This window comes from Scedosporium apiospermum (genome assembly GCF_000732125.1).
Source record: "Scedosporium apiospermum strain IHEM 14462 chromosome Unknown SEQ_SAPIO_0088, whole genome shotgun sequence".
NCBI lineage: Eukaryota > Fungi > Ascomycota > Sordariomycetes > Microascales > Microascaceae > Scedosporium > Scedosporium apiospermum.
Genome location: NW_015971789.1, coordinates 936,469 through 955,243, shown reverse-complemented (window position 1 = coordinate 955,243; position 18,775 = coordinate 936,469). Strand labels below are relative to the sequence as shown.

Below are 18,775 nucleotides of genomic sequence, written 5' to 3'. Positions count from 1 at the left end.
AAAAGGCTTGGGCCGCTGCTACCTTCCAAGTTGAACCAAGGACGACTGCAAGGCCTGCATCGTTCGGGCTTTCATGGTAAAATTCTTATTCCTGGTAAGAACGGAAACCCCCGCACGAAGGAGAGGAATATAGGCCACTCATATTAATTGCCGAAAAACTATGGTAATAGTGGGATGCCGGTTTCCAGAGTTCTATCCGAAGAGCCTCATCACGGGTTCCATACAAGCCTGTCGGTGTCTCCGCATCTCGGTCCAATTGCTTCACAAACGCATGTCAAAAGGCGTGGAATTTTGACAAGAGCAAAAGTTCCCTCGTGGAAGCTCCGCGGAAGAGCCGGCCACCACTGGCGATATTCTTTCTGTGAGCTAGCTTCAATTCGACCGACGATACATGGAAGTCTTCTCTTGGCTGGCATGCCCTTCCGGCCTGGCGGTGGCGCCTTGAACGTCCGCCAGAGCAGCCTTAAACACTCGCTCCAGTCGCGGCAGTATTTCCTGCTCGTTCATAGCGACCTGGTAGCTTATTACCAGCCGGTTCCCCATCAAGCGCAATCCTTCCTGCTTGCCGAGCTCCTCAAACTTCTCGTCCGAGCAGCCGGCGGCATTGAGATCCAGCCAGCACATGTTCGTGTGCACGGGATGCACGAGCTTCCCTCCCAACTCAGTCCATAGCTTCTCCACTTTCCTCGTCGTCTCGTGCGACAGCCTCAAAAGACCACCCTCTCCGTTAGGGCCCTTTCCGAACGTCTCGTCCACGGCTACCCTCGCAGCCGCAGTAACCACAGCGCCCTGGCGAAGGCCGCCACCAATCGACTTCCTCACCCATCGCGCCCTCTTGATGACGTCCGCCGGGCCGACTAGAATGCTTCCAACAGGCGCGCCTAGTCCCTTGGAGAAGCACAAACTCACCGTATCGAACTGAGAACAGAACTCCGGTAGGGACCCCGCACCGGCCGTAACGGCCTCCCAGAGGCGCGCGCCGTCGCAGTGCATCAGGATGCCGTGCTTCCGGGCAAATTCCGAGATGCGCTTGACCTCGGAGAGCGGTGTAATCATCCCATTGAGCGTATTCTCCAGGGAAATGACCCGAGTCGGGCAGTCGTGAACGTCGTCGGTGAGCACGACGTTCTTTTGGACGTCTTCAAGCGTAAGGTAGATTCCGTTCTCGGGAAGGACGGGCGTCACAAGGGCGCCGGTAAGTGTAGCGACACTGTAAGTAGCACCCAGAGCAGAGATAATAAGCATGATGCAGCGAAAGCTTCCCGGTTTGCAACGGCGTCCGGAGAGATTGGCGAAGGGCTATTCACTCACCCTCCTGCTTCATAATTCATAATGTGGGAGCGCTTGTCGCACAGAACTCCGTGGGGAGGTTGCGTGAGCAGAGATCTCAGCCCAAGTTGGTTGCCCATCGTCCCAGATAGGACGAAAAGGCTGGCCTCCTTGCCTGTTAGTTCTGCCAGATGTGACTCGAGATCATTTGTATTCTGACCCTCTTGAAAGACATCATCAAGGAGAGTGCACGACTGGATGGCAGCCAGCATCGATGGCGTTGGGGTCGTCGCCACATCCGCTTGAGTAGGGAGAGGTCAAAGTTAGCACTGAAGCCATAGTGAGCTAGGTCGAGTAGAGTTAAGACTTAAACCCTCGGAGCTCGATCACTCACTCCGTAGATCAAATCCTCCGGGGCCCTTGTGGCCGATCCACCCATTATGGGATGCGCCACCGGTCATGTTCACGCTTCGGGCATGAGTGGTTGATAGGAAACGTTTGTAATAACCTCTGTAGTGTGATTTCCGACAAGGGGGTAGACTTGATCGTGCAGGTGAACGGACTCTTATGGAGGCATCAAGATGAATGGTCCTGGTCAACGACTGGTTCCAGCCAACGGTGCCGCCGTACCCCCGCCCAGCGGAAACAAGCGATCGCGACGACTTCGGCGAGAGACCCATAGCTGTCTAGATGAGGGGAATGATCAAATGGCAATACACACTGCGGGAAGGTAGTAGCTAGCCACACAGGCTTTTCCAACCATTAGCAGCCCGACGAGTCAACCCCAATTGGATCTCAATGGCAGAGATCTAAGCCGATTAGGGCGTCGATGACAGCATTGAACCAGTCTGGGAAGAACTTGGTTGACTTTACCCACCCAAGCAATTTGAACCGCAACTGCCTGGGTAACTTCAACTTCAATTCCTCGTGGATGGAGGGGATTGAGAACTTCAGATCGTGTCTAGTGTTTCGTGTGTTCAATTGACTCTAGAACTCTAGACCCGAGGTTTGCCTACTGCTCCTCACCCAGCCAATAATGGCTCAATGATCTCCGCGATAGCCGTTGAACTGGAGGGGTTTGGTGTGTGTGTGCCTTTCCGGTCCTGTGTGGAGTGTTGGTTTAGTTTGGCGGGGTACAGCTATGTAGGCAATGGTAGGGGTCATTTAGGGCGGGGTTGGCCCGCCCAGCGCCAGCCTTCAACGGATATAGCCAGCCAGGCGCTCGCTCAACCAACCGATACCAGCCGCACAGCTCTGGCGGTCTACTGAAAACCTTGGGTTGATGCCGGGAGAGCATCATGATCAATCAACAGATTCTTCAACGCTTGACCTCGACTGAATTGTATTCGGAAATAATCACCGTTCTTGGATATTTTTCGCTGGACTGAATTTATGGGATTCATGACAGGGAAACAGGGAAATGAGTCTTGATCTACTTCCTCCTCCGTATACCACCACCATCAAATGACTTCAACGCTTCAATGTTAGCACACGCCTTCCAGCCTGGCTGTCCAGGTTCAACATCACATGCCAGCTCTCAACCCACTCTCTCACTGAGCCTGCCCTCGCCGAGGAAGGCGCGTAGCACCTGGAGCCATCCGACGGGCCAGCTGACGAGAAAAACAATGAGATAAATAATGATATAAATGAAAAGAAGAGGCATGAAGAGGCCCAAGAATAGCAAAGCCGCCACTGTCGCATCTTCACCCTTCACCCTTCATTCTCCTGCAATAACCTCGAAGAGGTGACCCAAAGGCCGAACCCAAAGACCGAAGGATGCCTGCCCTCCAAAATACACCTATACAATTGTATCTAGTCATGCCTTGCGGGTCTGTCTCCGGCCGGCTCGCTCTTCCACTCAAACGATGCCAGCGCAGCAACTTAGAGTAGATTTGATGTAACGACCCGTTCCGGCCGGCGACTCGCCCAGATGATATCGGTAATTATTAGGGATTTGACTCTTCTGCATTACCATCGATCACGATCGATGCATCTTCGTTGAAACCAGACGAGACAGATCTCTCTGAATATTCCGTGAATTTGCTGTAAATCTGTCCTTTGAACGGCCAGCGATTCAGCTTCAAGGACCATCATCGCCTAGCGGCCCACGCACCTTCGCACACAGATGGGCAGCCCTCGAACCGAATAAGTAGCCAATCTCTACTTCGTAGTTCAACGCATCCATCGTCCCATTCGCTCCCCGCCAAGATCGCTGTCCCCCCAAAGCCAGAAATCTCGTTAACCGCCCGGAATGCTGTGCCTCGAAATGAGGCCCCCAATCCAATTTGAGACACCTTGTCACGGTGGGCTCCTCTGCCAGCGCATACCGCATGCCGCACGCATAGACGCCCCCGTCTTCCCCATCCGCGTTTCTAGTACTTCGTATTCTCCCTTCGATATCCAAAAAAAAAAAAAAAAAAAAAAAAAAAAAAAAAGTGTATTTCGGTTACGCCTTGAAAGTTGGCATGGAAAGAAACTGCACTTCTGCCTATCAAGCGTTTTTTTCGAGGACATTTTCTGACTTCTAGACAAGATAACTACACAAGCCGGGGGGAAGCAACGGAGAAACAAGCATCGATCTAGAGGAGAAGCGACAATACTCAAGACTACGAATGCACCTGATCAGAAAAAGAGAGAGAGAAATCGCCAGCTACAACCTACGTGTGTATACAAGACCAAGATCGAATCTTGGTCGACTCCAACCAGTGTCCTGTCCGATATTGGCCAACCACGCACACACACCACAAACTCCATCTCTGGATCTGGTTCTGCCATAAATTCTGATCCGCATTTGGAAGATTCGCACACCAGCTATACCTTGCCTATATAAAATAAATGAAAAAAGCAAACAAACAAGAAAATAATCAGAATCTGTGGGAATTCTTCAAGAGGAGGGATCCGCACTATACGAGAATGGAATACCCACCCCCGAAATAGGAATAGACGTGCTACGTGTGCGACGCCAGTCGCGCTGGTCGTCATCCAGCGCCTGTGATGTAGTATGAGTACTCTCTCCATCCTACATCGTATGTGCTGGCAGACAAGACTCACTCATGGTCAGCCCCTCTCCCCCCGTCTTCCATCCTCGTCCCCGGCATGGCATGGCATGTACAGGGGAGATAGAGAGGGACGAGGCAGGAAAATGGGGACAACGAGACGACACACACACATCGTTGATACATACACACACACCCGCCAACTTTCTCTCCTCCATGTTCCTGCACTGATGAGTTGTCAAAGCATCAAGTGGTCTGTGTGCAGCCCTGGAAATTTCCCCCTTCGCTTCATACCCATACAAGTGCGCGCGCATACCGCAGACACGTCAAGTCCCCATTCAATCCGCTCCGTTCCAATCCATTATTAGTATTTCCTTCCTAGTGCTCCATATGCAAACAAGTAAGACCTTTTCGTAGCCCTGCCAGCTCATAAACCACGTTGACAATCGAGGGAGCGATAAATAGAAATGTCGGATCCTCCCCTGTGCCTACTCTCTCCCTGTTTCCCCTCCGTTCTCTCCTCTCCCTCTCCTATTCCTCTTTAGTCCTCACATCGCGCGATCCCGGTCACCACTTTTCCGTGTTTTGGAGTTCTCTTCTTCACATCCTACTTTGGCCGGTCTAAGTCCAACGTCCAACACCACACCAACACCAGATGGCATCCTCGCCTTGCCTGGAAACTACAAGAACGAGACTACTCCACCGCTACACTGTCCCAGGATTCGGAAGAAAGTCCTTCTACTCCCATGCTGATTTCCTGCCGCGTTTGAACCGTTTAGCCTGTGGTGTTCCTCGGATATCTCCTGATTATGGCTAGTTGCGCCGGTGTCAACGAGTGTCGCAAAGTGTCGCGAAGTGTCGCAAGTGCCACACTCCTGTCTACAGTTACTGTCCTTTCGCCGCTATTCTGACCCGAGCAAGCGCCGTCAAATACATGTCAATACAAATTGAACACCGGCTGTATCAATTCGTTATTCGTTCATTCATAGGGTTCAACATCACCCTTGGACTACCCAGCACAACTCGCACGCTTGAACCACGATGCCTTACCATGTTAGATCATGGAGCAAGCTTCCAACTAGGATCTTCCAGGAGAAACCAAAAGAAAGCAACAAAGAACAGATATAAGAAACATCGGTTCGGGGAAATCGATGGACAAAGAAGGATATGAGAAAACGATGACCACGGTACGTTGACATTAACTGGAAAATAAAATGAACCAGGAAAACGCGAGCGCCAAAATCCCAACGCATGCTTTCGTTCCACTCATGAATGGCGCAGTTTGAAGGACAACAGACTTCCACCCACACACAAGGCCAAGTCGACAAGTTGTTGGTTGATATGCCCGCAGAGATCCGTCATTTGTTCCCTCCTCGCCCCGGATATACTCAAGAAAATAATGAAATCCCCAGTCCCCTCGTTGCCAAGTGGAAAGGAAACCCCTCAAGTGCGGATGTCATGAGTGGCGTAGCCAATGACTCCAACCGCCCAGCCATGTGCTCGTGAGAGAAGGAAATATATATATAATTCAACCGTCGGAGGCCCCAGAAGATCAAGCGATTTCTTTTCCCTGTCCCGCCCCACCTAGGAAAGGAGAAAAAACGAAAGAGAGAAGCGCCGTGTGTACCAACCCGACGCATGCAATGGAACCAAAGAGAAGGGCCCTGCAGCGAGGGGAGAAGCTCCCACGCGTTGGCCGCCGCCTGCCGTCACGATGGGCTTGCTCTGGCAAACGGCTAGTGTGATTCGAATCCCATTCCACTCTTCAAATTACGGCCAAAATTGGACAACAGCCCGGAGCGCGGATGGCCCAGTCTGCCACGATGGGATCAGAAATTGAACGAGGCATCAGAGACCATTCGTCGTTTTATCGGCTCAATGGCCCTTCATTTGTTGGCCCATTTCATGAGCCACTCCAATACGGCGTCGAGATTCGTCTCCTCCTTAGCGCTGATACCATAGCAGGATACCTCCCGATGATAGATCTCAGCCAAAGCGAGCTCGTCGATCAATTCATCTACCGTTAACCTGTCTGGGAGGTCCGACTTGTTACCCAGGACGAGAAGCGGGATACCCCGAAGAGATGGTTGGGCCATTAGGGAATGAAGCTCCTCTCGTGCGACCGAGAGAACCTTTGGGTCCGCCATATCCACGATGAAAACGATGGCGTCGACGCCGCGACAGTACCTCTCCCACATTGTTCGAAAGCGGGGCTGGCCTCCGATATCCCAACACTTCAGTGTAACGTGGCCTCGTTGTACCCGCTTCATGTTGAACCCAACCGTCGGAATCGAGCTACACAGAAATCTTGATTAGCCGAAGTCTCACCAGCGAAGCGAGCGAGCGAGCGAGTCGTCCAGTGGCGGGTATCGGGGCGGTCAGTGGGGGGCAGGAATGGGACGCGGGAAAGGCAGCAACGCCGTGCTTGGAAAGAGGGGGGGAGGTCGGAACGACAACGGTGTACAGAACAGAGGAAGCACACTTACTCGATCGTGAACTCTCCACCCTGGTTTTAAAACGAAACAGCCCTTGGTTAGCAAACGAGTATGACAAACAGTAAGCGAAAAGGGGATTAATGCGGGAGTCCGCGGGATCAAGAAGAATATAGCTAGTACTCGCAACAAGGTACCCATCCCAACCGAAGCTGCCTCAAGGGTTCGAACATACCGACAGTACTCTGAGGAGTGAGGTTTTTCCTGCGTTCTGCAGACCGACCATGGTGACGTCCATTTCCGTCGCCCTGCAAACCAACCTGTCAGTCTAGGGAGTCCTTGCTGCCAAGCTCCCGAGCACCTCTCGTGCCTGCTCCTACGAGCGCAGCTTGAGATACTTGTGGAATGCATGCTGTGTCCAGCACCGTGCCATGCAACACGAGCGTACACACGCACAGCACAACCTGACTCACCAAAAGGTCCGCAGCAACCAATCGTACACCTTCCGAACTAGTTGCGCCATTATTTATATCTGCCTGCCAAGTATGAAGTTGGAAGGGAGGACTTTCGATGGCGAGCCCGGCGGCGTGGGGAACTCGAATATAGCAATGCGGTAGCTAGAGAGGGATGGTCGGAGGACGGTCGAGGAACAAAGTGCGGGCACGTTTTCGTAGTAGCAACTGCCTAGGTAGACGTTCGAGAGGAAGGGGACGTAATCGACAGCGATGGGCCCCGCCAGGGAGGGGAAGAGAGAATGTGTGTGTCGCGTAAAGGGCTGCTGAATCGTAACAAGCCAAAGAGAGCTCTGAGAACAGAAGTAAAATCCGTAGACGCAAGAGAAAAAACGGAACTGGACGCGGACGCAGAAGACTTGACCGATGCAGAAGGTCCAGAGGAGTGGCGGTGGGTGGGGTTATTAAATTTGGGGGAAAGTTGGCCGGCAAGGCGGCAGCTTGGACAAGGAAGCAGAGAGACAAGTCAAGGATGGAAGATAATAATAGCTTTGAGGGAAAACAAAAATAAAATAAAATGTCTTGTACGACCTTTTCCCTGGCCGAAACAAAAATAAGATGTAGGGTTTGGCGAGGTGACCCTGGCAAGAAAAGATGTAAATTTGGGCTTTGTGTGATAAGGACTGGAAAGCCAAGAGATGAGGTCGTTCTAACGAGGGGCCGGGAAGGCAGGTGAGGTCGCGGGGAGGGTGTTTCGATTTCCAGGAAAAGGCTCCAGCTTTTTCGAATGTGCCGCTGGTGTCTTTTGCTCGTGCTGTTTCTGTTTGGGGGAGCCGGGGGGATGTGACCAGTGACGTTCGCCGTCGCTTATTGTTAGTCGCCAGGCCTGGCTGTCACTGCCACTGCTCCCAGGCCTGCCTGCCCAGCTGCTGGGTCTGGTCTGGTACAAAGGGCTTCGAGAGGAGCTAGGCGGCAGGAGCTACCAGTACTGTGCAGACACTAGCGCTCCTGGTGAATACACTACGTCAACTGGTGGGTACCTCAACTGATGTACAGTACTTTAACCCCAGAAATTGGAAGTCGAGCTGGCGAGAGAGAGAGTTCGAGTTACCAAACGAAAGTACTCCTTGGATGCTCAATCAATCTACTCTAAGAACCCGTGACGTCCGTTAACCCTCCCAATTTTCAAGGTTGCGAAAAGCCTCGTCGCCGTACCTCAATCTCTCCATAGTCTCTCCATGTGTGGACGCTTGTCTGCCCACGCCATTTCCTTTTATCCGAGTCCGGCCGGGTACAATAACCTCTTTCACCTGCTCCGTGCCTTGTCTCTGCCTCATAAAGTTGTATTATGGTGTATTAGAAGGAGGCCGACGCGGCCTCGGGTTGACAGACCGGGCCAATGTACCAGAAAGAGCCGATGTGACTGACGACAAGGCTCTACTCGTGTCGGCGTCAGGTGTACACTGCAATAGTATCCCAAGTCACTTCATGGTCCCGCTTTTCCATACAGGGAAGACTTCCCTTGTCGTTCAACGGCGGTTAGGGATGTGTTAGAACATGTGTTAGAACAGATTTTCGTTTCATTTTTTTTTAACTTCCGATATAAACTGCCTAGCTCTACTGAGGTAGTTCTCATTGTCGCAAATCCCAATAAAGTGATGACGGTCAGCTCTGGTGCAGATCTTAATGGAGCGAAGGAGGGGGGAGGGCTCGGGTGACGGGCCAAATCAATCTACGCATGCCATCTCCCGGACCCTTGAGAAGTTCCGAGAAACAGGATGCTGCAACTGTTTGATGGCTGGTAGGGTCCCATTTTGCTTTTTTGGCGGTTTTCTTTTTTCCTCTTTTTTCCCCCCCGTCCATTCTCGGCGGACTGGTGGGGGATGATCATCAACGTCACAGGACACACAAGCCCACAGTCTTGCTCTGATGGGCTTACTCTACCTTTGTACCAAGCAAGCGATACGCTCGGTGCTGTCTGGCCTGACTATACTTAGTAGCAGTCCTGTAGCCGCCCACGATAGAAATCACGGCTTAGTGTTCAAGGGCAAGTTATAATGTCCAAGCCGGGCAAATAGGAAAGTGGCGTCGCCGGGTCGAAACCACGTCGGTTACGGGGTGGGCCGGGCGGCACGGTATGTTAAGACGTGCCCATAACAATAACAACAACAGGGGAGGTCATAGGTTGTTGATTGCGCCAAAGACACCTCTTCAGCTTCTTACTGATGGATAGACATCCGTCCGGATTAACGCGAGGCTGGCGCAGCTCCTATCCATTGGCCAAGAGATGAAGCCGGCCCTGGTCGAACGATTTACCTTGCCGAGGCCGGGCCAACCAGACAAACCAGGAAGAACAAGGCTATAAGAGTCGCACGCGGATAAGGTCCTTTTTTTCACGAAATTCCCGTGATCCCACAGGTCTTTCCACCCGGTGGCCAACCGCCCATTCCAGGAGAGGATCGAAAGCTTTAGGGAAATAAAGGTCGTCGAGTGAGCCTATGAGTGGGGATGGTAATTAGAGGCACTGCTACTGTGGTCGGCGGACTTTCGTGGAATGTTCAGATCAATTTGATCGTTGATGACGCTAACACCGCCCAAATTAGCAGCCGACACCTTCTGTATATTGCCCATCAGGGCTAAGACCTGCAGGAATCATAGCGGGAAGGTGAAGGGGTAATGCCTGCTCTGCTCTGGCCCACTAATCAGGAATAGGCGCTAGAGCAATTACAAGCAGAAGCGGCACTAGTTCTTCACGCTAAGGCTCATTCGGGTCAAAGTGTGATACTCAAAAGGGATTGAGCGGGAGGCTGCCCTTTCCATCAATTGATCAACCGCTACCCAACTGTGAGAGCTCCTGAAGCAGCATTACATTTTTAGAAGGGAAGGAAGCTTGGGAGGCCTGGCGGAGAAGGAGGAAGGAGTGCAGTACACTACTTCAAGCGGTGCGGGGGCCGTGTCAAACTATGAAGTGGTGGCGGCAAGTGCGATGAAAACCGCTTCAAACAGGTTAGGAGTGCGTGATAATACAATTGCAGAAGGTGGAATACCGAGGTACACCGTGTTCAGTGCCTGAGAGTCCAAGACTCTACCGAAAAATGATTCTTCTCCTGGCGCTATCTACTCTTAGTGCTTAGGTGCAATCTTTAAGGACGGGGATTAAATGTGACCAACTGAGAGCTGAGGCTTTTGGTAGCAGGTCCGAGGACGAACGCACCCGACACTCCCCCACCGAACCGCCGCAAAAGCAAGTCTGGCCAAGTCTACCCCTCAAGATCTCCGCCGGCGGTTCCTGGAGCAGCCACACCAGCCCAAAAAAAAACAAAAAAAAAAAAAAAAAAAAAAAAAAAAAGAACAAGATCTCGGGAGAAAAAGGAAAGGTCCCCCAGTCATCTCGGTGTCCTACAGTGCCGCCGGGGCAGACATCCCCCTTGTCTTGATGATTGGTTCCCGCTCACCTCGGTCCACGCATCTTTTCCCGGTATCCTTCGGAGACCCGTGGAACTGTGACGACAAGCAAGCGATGGGATACTTAATGTCGTCTTCTACAAAGTACTCCCAGCCACGCACAAGAACGGGCCTCTCTTGTTTACGAATTGTTTGGGGTTAACAATTCGAGGGAATAATGCCTCTGATCGGTCGCCCCTCCCAGACCTCGCCCGTCACCCGTCACCCGGGCTTCCGGGCGGGTCTGACCTGGTCGCAAACACGGCGACCACCCGCGTCAAGTCTCACAACGATGCGAACACTTACCACCTGTGAGACGCGATGTGAGCCGACTTAAGACATCGCGTCTGCGATCTTGACCTTCAATGCTTAGGAGAGATCGGCAAGCCAATTTGAAGAGCGAGAAAAAAGTCGTATTTTGTCACTAACCCTCACGACACCTAAAAGACATATTAAATACAATCATCTTAAGACCCACATATCATGCAGTTCGGGACCGCAATAGACCGTGCAGATCCTTACATCTCCATCCCGCGCCGAGTCTCTCTCCGTGCCGCCATGCCCCCTTTTACTTGGAGTCCTCAGAGCCGAGACTCACTTCGCTCAGTTTCACTGGCCGAGCCGGGCCCTTACGCGTTCCTGTGCTGCTGTCCACATTGTACCTCAACTTGACACCCATCGCCGCAAGCTCGACGTCGAGGTACTTGAGCGCACCGGGAACGGCGATCTCGGTCGTTTGGTCACCGCCAATGAAGAGGTTACCTTGACCGTCTTCCCACATTTCGCCGTCGAAGCCCGAGAGGTCCATGCCGGGCTTAACTATAACGGCGCACTTTCGACATCGGACTGCCGTGTCCTTCTTCCTCTTGCCAATGTATGGTGACACAATCGGTTGAACAGATAAGAACGATCCGCATGGCTTGCAAATCCATGTCTTCGTGTAGTCGGAGCAGTTGATGAGCCGATCCTGGAGCAGGAATGCAGTGCCGTGTGCTAGAAGCGCGTCCTTCTCCATCTCTCCCACACGGATACCACCATGGCGTTTCCTGCCCTTTACTGGCTGGCCTGTCGTCGGGACGATAGGACCCGTAGTTCTCACTTGGAACTTGTCGTTAACCATGTGCCTCAGCCTCTGGTAGTAACAGACACCCATGAATATATCTGCGGAAAACTCCTCGCCCGTGATGCCTGAGTACATGGGTTCGCTGCCGTGATAGCTGTAACCCGCCTTCCGGAGCTGCTCTCCGAAGAAGTCCTTGGCCGGATATTGCTCGTCGAACGTCCAAGGAGTTCCATCCTGTGCCAGGCCGTGAAGAGCGCCAGATTTGCCCGCCATGATCTCAACAAGCATACCAATGGTCATTCGAGACGGGAAAGCGTGCGGGTTGATAATGACATCAGGCTGGATGCCCGACTCGGAGAAGGGCATATCAACAGTTGGCCATAGCCTTGAAAGGACACCCTTCTGTCCGTGACGCGACGAAAACTTGTCACCAACTTGTGGCGGTCGAGGGATGCGAATTTTAACGGAAATCGTCTGGAGCGGCTCCGATCCGGATTCGGAGCCGATCAGCCGTACCTGCTCGATATAACCAACTTCCGAATCCTTGTACCTCTCAAACCTGGTCTCACCGTCCGCATTGACGTAGTTATCAGCAAAATCCATCTCCACGGTATGCCACGCAGCAATGTAGTCGCCTTCTTTAACCATGGCCCCAACCATTGGGAGACCATCATCGTCTAGGGTCCTGCGCCATTCACCCTTAATCTCGGCGCTCTTGGGGAAACCGAACAGCTTCTTAACCCGTCGGGCAGACACCGCGCGACCATCCTCCTTCAGTGTGATTTTCAGCGTCTTATAGATGGAACCATGGCCAAATCCGCGTTCAAAAGCCGATTTATTAATGATCATAGCGTCGTCCATGTCGTAACCGGTGTAGGAAATGACGGCAATGACAGCATTGAAACCATTAGGCCAGTTGTCAAGGCCGTATTCGTTGAAAAGTGAGGCCCTAACAATCGGAGTCTGGCCTGTTTGGATGTGGTACAGCTTGTTATCGGTACGGTGTGCGAGAGCGGTCGTTGGCGTACCCATTGTCTGTTTGGCCATCTGACATTGGTACATGTTTCTGGGGGATTGGTTGTGGTCCGAAAAGGGCGTCATGTTGGCAAGAATCGAGAGAACGTGGGTCGGGGAGAATTCGATGTGAGTATGGAAACCAGATTCGATTTCCCATGGTACTACGGCGATACCTAACCACATTTGCTCCATGGGTCCGACGCTGTCTTCCTTGTCCAGTGGCAGATATTTGACTGGTCGCACCAGCCTCGACGGCTTCGACGCCATATACACACCAGGGTAAGTGCCCCGGTTCGACAACGGAATGTAGCCAATTTCCAGTTCTAGTGGAATATTGTGAGAACCCTCAACCTTCCAGTGTCGGAAGCAGTCATGGATTCGCTTAGCCGTAGTAGGTGTGCACCAGCCAATAATTCGGCCGTCGAGCATGACGACAACGCATTCCTTCGTTGTCGCCGACGATCGTACATCGGCGCCTAGTTCCTGGACGAGCTGAGGAATACCCGACACATCCAATGACTTCGTCATCACCTTGCATTTGTGAGCAAGGTGGTTAAGAAGACCGCAGGGAGAACCGTCAGGAGTGTGAACGGGGCAGAGGAAGCCCCACGCCTCGGGCGTCAGTTTCCGTACCGTTGTCGTACGCAGCTCGGTGAAGAAGGCACCTCTGTGAATAGAGCGGAAATGGCTAATGTATCGGAGATAGTTGAGCTTTTCAGCGACGATAGTAAAACCGGAGGCCTGCTGCTGGTCAAGTCCTGAGACACTGGATAGATTACCCGTTGATAGGAAGTATTCCATCGCTTGACCAATCTTGTAGTCGACCTTGGTGAAGATACGCTTTGGGAACTCTTGCTCAAACCTTGAGGAGGTGAAAGTATCCTTGGGATAAGTACGGAAATATTGGATAAGACAGGCTCGAAGTGATGTGCTGATCATTTCTTCCAGGCGTTCCTTGATAATCATTCCGAAAAAAAAGCCACCAAGCAGAACATCCTGGTTTGCTACAACATCGACGTTCTCTGCCGCGCATTCATCCGATCCGAAGGCATAAAGTTTGCGGCACATGAACGCCAGGGTCGAGAACTTGTCGTAATCTTGTTCGTGGGTCACATTAACGTTTCCAAGATGGACCAGGACAATCTTTCGAAGGAATTCGTCGCCGACTTCGATATCGGACATGGCATTCGGGACTCCCATGACGCTCCTAAATTTGCTTCCGAGGAACGCGCGGGCTTGCGTCTTTGAATAGAGACCGTAGTGTTTGAATGTTCGAAGCAGCACTTCGAGCTGATTGACTAGCCGCGCGTCCTTCGCAGCTGGCGACTCGGCAGGACCGACGATGGCCTCAAAGATCTCCCGATCATTCGTATCGACAAGGGCCTTGAGGATCATCATGACCGGAACTAGGTATTCGCGCTTCCTCCATGCAAAGCGCATGATAATATTTCCGTCCTTAAGAAGGTGCAGCGTATTTGTCAAGGAAGTTTCATCAGGCCTCGAACAGCGCATGACGACACCCTTGGTTGTGTACTCGGGGCCTCGGTTGGCGAAACTCTTACGGTCGATGGCAATGGGGAAGTTTCGCTTGTTCACTTGAAGAAGTCGAATAATCCTTTCGATACCGTTGACAATAAAATATCCTCCGAGCTCTTCGGAATCTTCTCTCTTTTGGACAAGTTGAGCCGGTGCAAGCTTTTCAAGATGACACCTGTTTGACTAGTACACTGTAAGCGTTTGCATTCAAACAGCACATGAACTGCCTGCGAATATAGAAAGATATATGAGAGACCAACCTTGACCATTACAGGCAGCTTTCCAAGGTCCACGTCGAATTCAACAGGGTCGCCGTCGTTGATCGTATACTCTAGAGTTGCCAATAGCTTTCCTCGGTACGAAATGTGCCTCTCCCTGCACTCCCATGGGTACAATGGCTTGCGCTCTTCTGTAGAAAGTCGGTGGGGAATAATTTCTGGGTATTGCAGAGCGACGTCCTTAATCCGTATCCTCAGGTCATTCGTCGACTCCCCAGTCTGGGCCAGTTCTCCATCTCGAAACCACTTCGTCCCAATGTCCGCAATAGCGTGTCGCATCAGACCCTGCTCTCCAAATAGCGCATTAAACGATTCATTATGGAATTGTACCGCGTCTCTAAGTAGAGGATGTACGGATTGATCCTTCGGTGGGTTCTGGAAAAGATGTTGGCGCCGGAGGGTGTCGTATTCTACCGACCAGGGCTGGCCCTTTCGGGCAGCGGTCTTGCGCCCTTTTTGGGCAGATTGGCTCATAGTTAGGCTACCCCGGAGTATATTGTGTGAAAAGGTGTCCTCGCGCAAGTCGTTCGAAGGATCGAGTCCGCCACGATTGGGGGATTATCAGCCAAACCTCCGTGGGCTAGTGGAAAAAAAATCGGCTGGAGAGGAAAGCCAGAAAAAAAAAATCTGTATCTGGAATTCGTTATCGATATGGTTATCGATAAGAAATTTTAGAGGGGCATCCAAAGCAATTTACAAAGTACGAAGGACACCGCTGTATGGCACGTGATTCTCTACTCTGTTGGTTGCTTCAAGAGTGATTTCCTGTTTATCTACCTTTGTACTTCGTACTCAACATACTATCTCGTTCTGGGATATCGGGTCAAACATGATATTCCCCTCGCAGCTGAATCCCGTGATGCACAATCTTACTCTAGGTGTGATTGCAGACTCCCTCTTACATCAATGTAAACCTTTCCACCAGGTTGTCCCATTCCGGCAACCCAGTATTCTTCGAAGGTGCTTTCACAGATGCACTAGCTATTGTGATACTCAAGCCTCCTGTTCGGCCAAGGTCGACTATCTCGTGGTTGGCATCCAAAACTCGAAACTTGAGGTTGTGTTCGAGGTAGAGACTCATGTCTTCTGGGTCCATACTGTGAACAAACCCAGCGGCTACCATCTTCGTTAGCGCCGATGTTAGGGGTAGGGTCCCAGTAATATGAGCTGTTGGATTTGAGGCAGCCGCCATAGAGAATACTCCAAAGGACCCTGCCACATTCGGAGAATCTTTCCAGCTCTTGTGATCATCAGGAACGTCCCCGATGAAGAAAAGTATCGACATAGGTCGGTCGATGTCCTTGCTCTGGATTTTAATATTCGCAATCCACTCAGTGTACCGATTCCCTTTTTTCAGAATAGCTGAGAAAGGAGGATTCGAGAAAAATCCGTGACTCGAGAGATTTGGGATAAACCTGTCATTGGCTACCGCGTCCTTCCGAAACTTTTCGGCCATCTCAGTATCGGTAGTGAGGTCTCTAGCTCTCAGGCGCGGCTGGAGAACTATGGAGGCGGATGGGCTAGACTGGCCGTATTTTTCGTTAATCACTCTTTTCAATTCCTCCAGGGCTTCGGCATCAGACTGCCTAGTAAGGGAAACATTGACGGTGTCGTCATAGACATAACCAAATGATCGCGTATCTTGCGAGAGCTCGGAATTCCAGAACTGGCCACCGCTGGTATAAAAAGGCTTCAGGTCCGTATTAGCATCCTGGATCTCCCCCACATTGGTAGTGAATGTAGCTGCTGATGCCGGCAAAGGCATCACCCATGAAGAAGGATTGAGTGCCTGCCACATAGCGACGAGTCGGTCGACATTGGCGTGGTGCAAGAAAAAGATGGGATCGAAGGCGGAGTACATGATGTAGTCCATATGTCCCCCCTGGCCAACCGACGAATGAATGGCATTATGGATCGCTTCAATCGACTCATACTTCCCATTCTCTTGTTGGAGATGCTGAATGTTGCTGAACGTCGTATAGTTATGATATGACGAAAAGAGCATGAAAAGCCGTTGTTGAAGTTGATCGAGCCTCATCTCAAGCTGGTTTGCAACTTCATCGCTACGAGATACCGCGCCAACCGTCTGGTCGGAAGGGGCTCGTTTGGTTTCGTTCCACTCTCGAAGCTGCACCGGGGATTAGAGCCTAACTTTGAGCCAAAGCGTTGGCAGGGTCCATACCTGGGCGGGGAAATCAAGCGTCTTGTTTCCGGTAAAATGGAAGCTATACAGCGGATTCGCGACGAGTTGCCATCCGCTAGGGCCATACATTCTGATGTTTTCCAGGCCAAACTCTTCCATAAATACGGGAGCACCATCCAATGGTCTCCACGCCCAATCCCAGTATGGCATGCGCCAAACAGACGCCGCCCGTTGATATAGAGCACGTTCGGTCTCGTTCTGAAAGAGCGACGCAATGAATTGAACGCGATAGTATAATTGTTGCTTGATTTTCGTAATACAGTTAGCCGTGACCTTGGATCCAGCGGAAAAGGTATCTCGATAATATGGGAGACTTACCTCCACAAGAGCCATATACGGGCGATGCCACGTCGGGAACAAGATGGACGAATGGGGACAGTAGCCGGTCCAGGGATTTATGCCTTCCACTCCATTCCAAGAAGCAAAGGGGTAACCGTGAATCCCTAAAGAGAGGGTAGTGATTAGACATCTGCGCGTCATCGGTAGCTCAAGGTGAAATATTTACCAGCAATCTGATACCACGAATCGGGTCTCGAAGTCTCGGTCCATTGGAACATGCTTAGGGCAAGGAGGTATAGATTCCATTTATATGAATCCTTCTTCAATTCTCTAAGCTCCACCCGTGCTGGGGGATCAATTTCGGATTCGCTCGTGAGGTTGGTGATCACAATCGTCTCGGATATATTCTGTCTCTTCAACAGTAAATTGCTTGCTGTAGCTCCATAGTTGTAAGGGCCATGATATCCGTTCGCCAGCATCGCATATAACAGGACGCCTATAGCTAAAGCTTGGTGTAGGATTGCCATCATTTCGAATCAACACAATGATTTGGAAAACAAGGACGGTTGTGAAAGCAAGGGCCTTAGATGTCAGCTTATCTACCAACCATGACCTACATTTGCAGATTTGCAGGTCAGTCAGTAGCTTATATGGGAAGTCTTGTCTGAGGTTCTCTTGGCGCTTAGTTGTTCTGGTCTGATGTGGTAGGGGAGTAGTAAGTTAGAGGGGATCGAGAAGACAATGTAAAGAATCTAGAGGCCTAGCAGGTTACCTTACCTGATCCTGAATTGAAGTGGAATGGAGATTATCAGCTGAGAAAGGGTAATTGATAATGTATGAACTGATGAAGTGGCTGATGTCGGTAATGTCTTGAGAGAGGAAGCTATCAATGAAAACTCCTACTTGCCTGGACAATCTTTGGATGGAGAGCTGGTATGTATGGATGCTGGAGCTAGAATGCCTTCTGTGAGTTTACACAACACGAGATACACAACACACATACACAACACACGAGAGACACGAACGCGAAAAGACTCCGTGAATTAAGAGGCATCTCACAAGCCGTCCCTTCCCGATGCTAGATTACTTGAGCGCACCTGCCATCGAGGTGATTTGAAGATATCCATTCCAAGAAGCCAACCATATTAAGATTCTTTAGCTATTGGGGCCGTCATTTATACAAGGTTGTCACTGTCCTGAGCACATGGTATAATTGACTGGGACTCTCAAACCAAGAAAAGAGCAAGATTCTCCCTTTACCACGCTAGCAAAAACAAACAGCCAGGCAAACCAAACAAAGTGACCCCATAAGTCATGGATCCTGGTGTTATTTTCGGCCAACTACTTGCCAGGTGCTCATGCAACAGGTGCCAAGATCGGTTTTCTCCCCAGATATGCTCTCGATAGGCTTTCACGACAGGGTCAACGTGGCGCTGTTCCATACATGAGTGCATGAGTCGAGATGCTCCCATTGGTAAATATAATAGAGTCTAGCATTCATTTTCCTTGTGCCTCGCCTCCACACAGCAAGGGCCCCGGCTAATGGGGCAGGCAGTACGCATATGAAAGCTTGGGAGATGAGCAAGACTGCCTCCCTCATTCTTCTACATAGTTCTCTCTGACTTATGCAACCCCCCAAGGGGCACGAAAATGGGGAGGCATGGGGCAATATCGAACACTCCTAATAATGTGTCGTCGGGGAGCTGCCTCTATCCCCGAACACTGGGCAAGCCGAGTTAGCCGGGAATGATGCCATCCTCGCGGATGCCTGCATGGGACGAAAATCCCTAGTTGCACTTGCGGGAT

The 18,775-nt window shown here is 51.3% G+C and overlaps 3 protein-coding genes across 3 annotated transcripts; all 3 read right to left on the bottom strand.

Annotated features, from left to right (window-relative positions):
- Positions 1-372: 372 nt before the first annotated feature.
- Positions 373-1,730, bottom strand: SAPIO_CDS3255 (Low-specificity L-threonine aldolase; the record flags this gene model as incomplete). Its single annotated transcript, XM_016786088.1, has 3 exons — positions 373-1,210; positions 1,312-1,570; positions 1,664-1,730. The coding sequence occupies 3 exons, from the start codon at positions 1,728-1,730 to the stop codon at positions 373-375; spliced, it is 1,164 nt and encodes a 387-aa protein (XP_016644094.1).
- A 4,421-nt stretch (positions 1,731-6,151) lies between these two features.
- SAPIO_CDS3254 (uncharacterized protein) lies at positions 6,152-6,983 on the bottom strand (the record flags this gene model as incomplete). The annotated part of the gene is made up of 3 exons (XM_016786087.1): positions 6,152-6,560; positions 6,752-6,771; positions 6,933-6,983. The coding sequence occupies 3 exons, from the start codon at positions 6,981-6,983 to the stop codon at positions 6,152-6,154; spliced, it is 480 nt and encodes a 159-aa protein (XP_016644093.1).
- Positions 6,984-11,161: 4,178 nt separating this feature from the next.
- On the bottom strand, positions 11,162-17,499 carry SAPIO_CDS3253 (uncharacterized protein; the record flags this gene model as incomplete). Its single annotated transcript, XM_016786086.1, has 6 exons — positions 11,162-14,392; positions 14,470-14,968; positions 15,390-16,615; positions 16,670-16,933; positions 17,009-17,133; positions 17,196-17,499. The coding sequence occupies 6 exons, from the start codon at positions 17,497-17,499 to the stop codon at positions 11,162-11,164; spliced, it is 5,649 nt and encodes a 1,882-aa protein (XP_016644092.1).
- Positions 17,500-18,775: the final 1,276 nt, after the last annotated feature.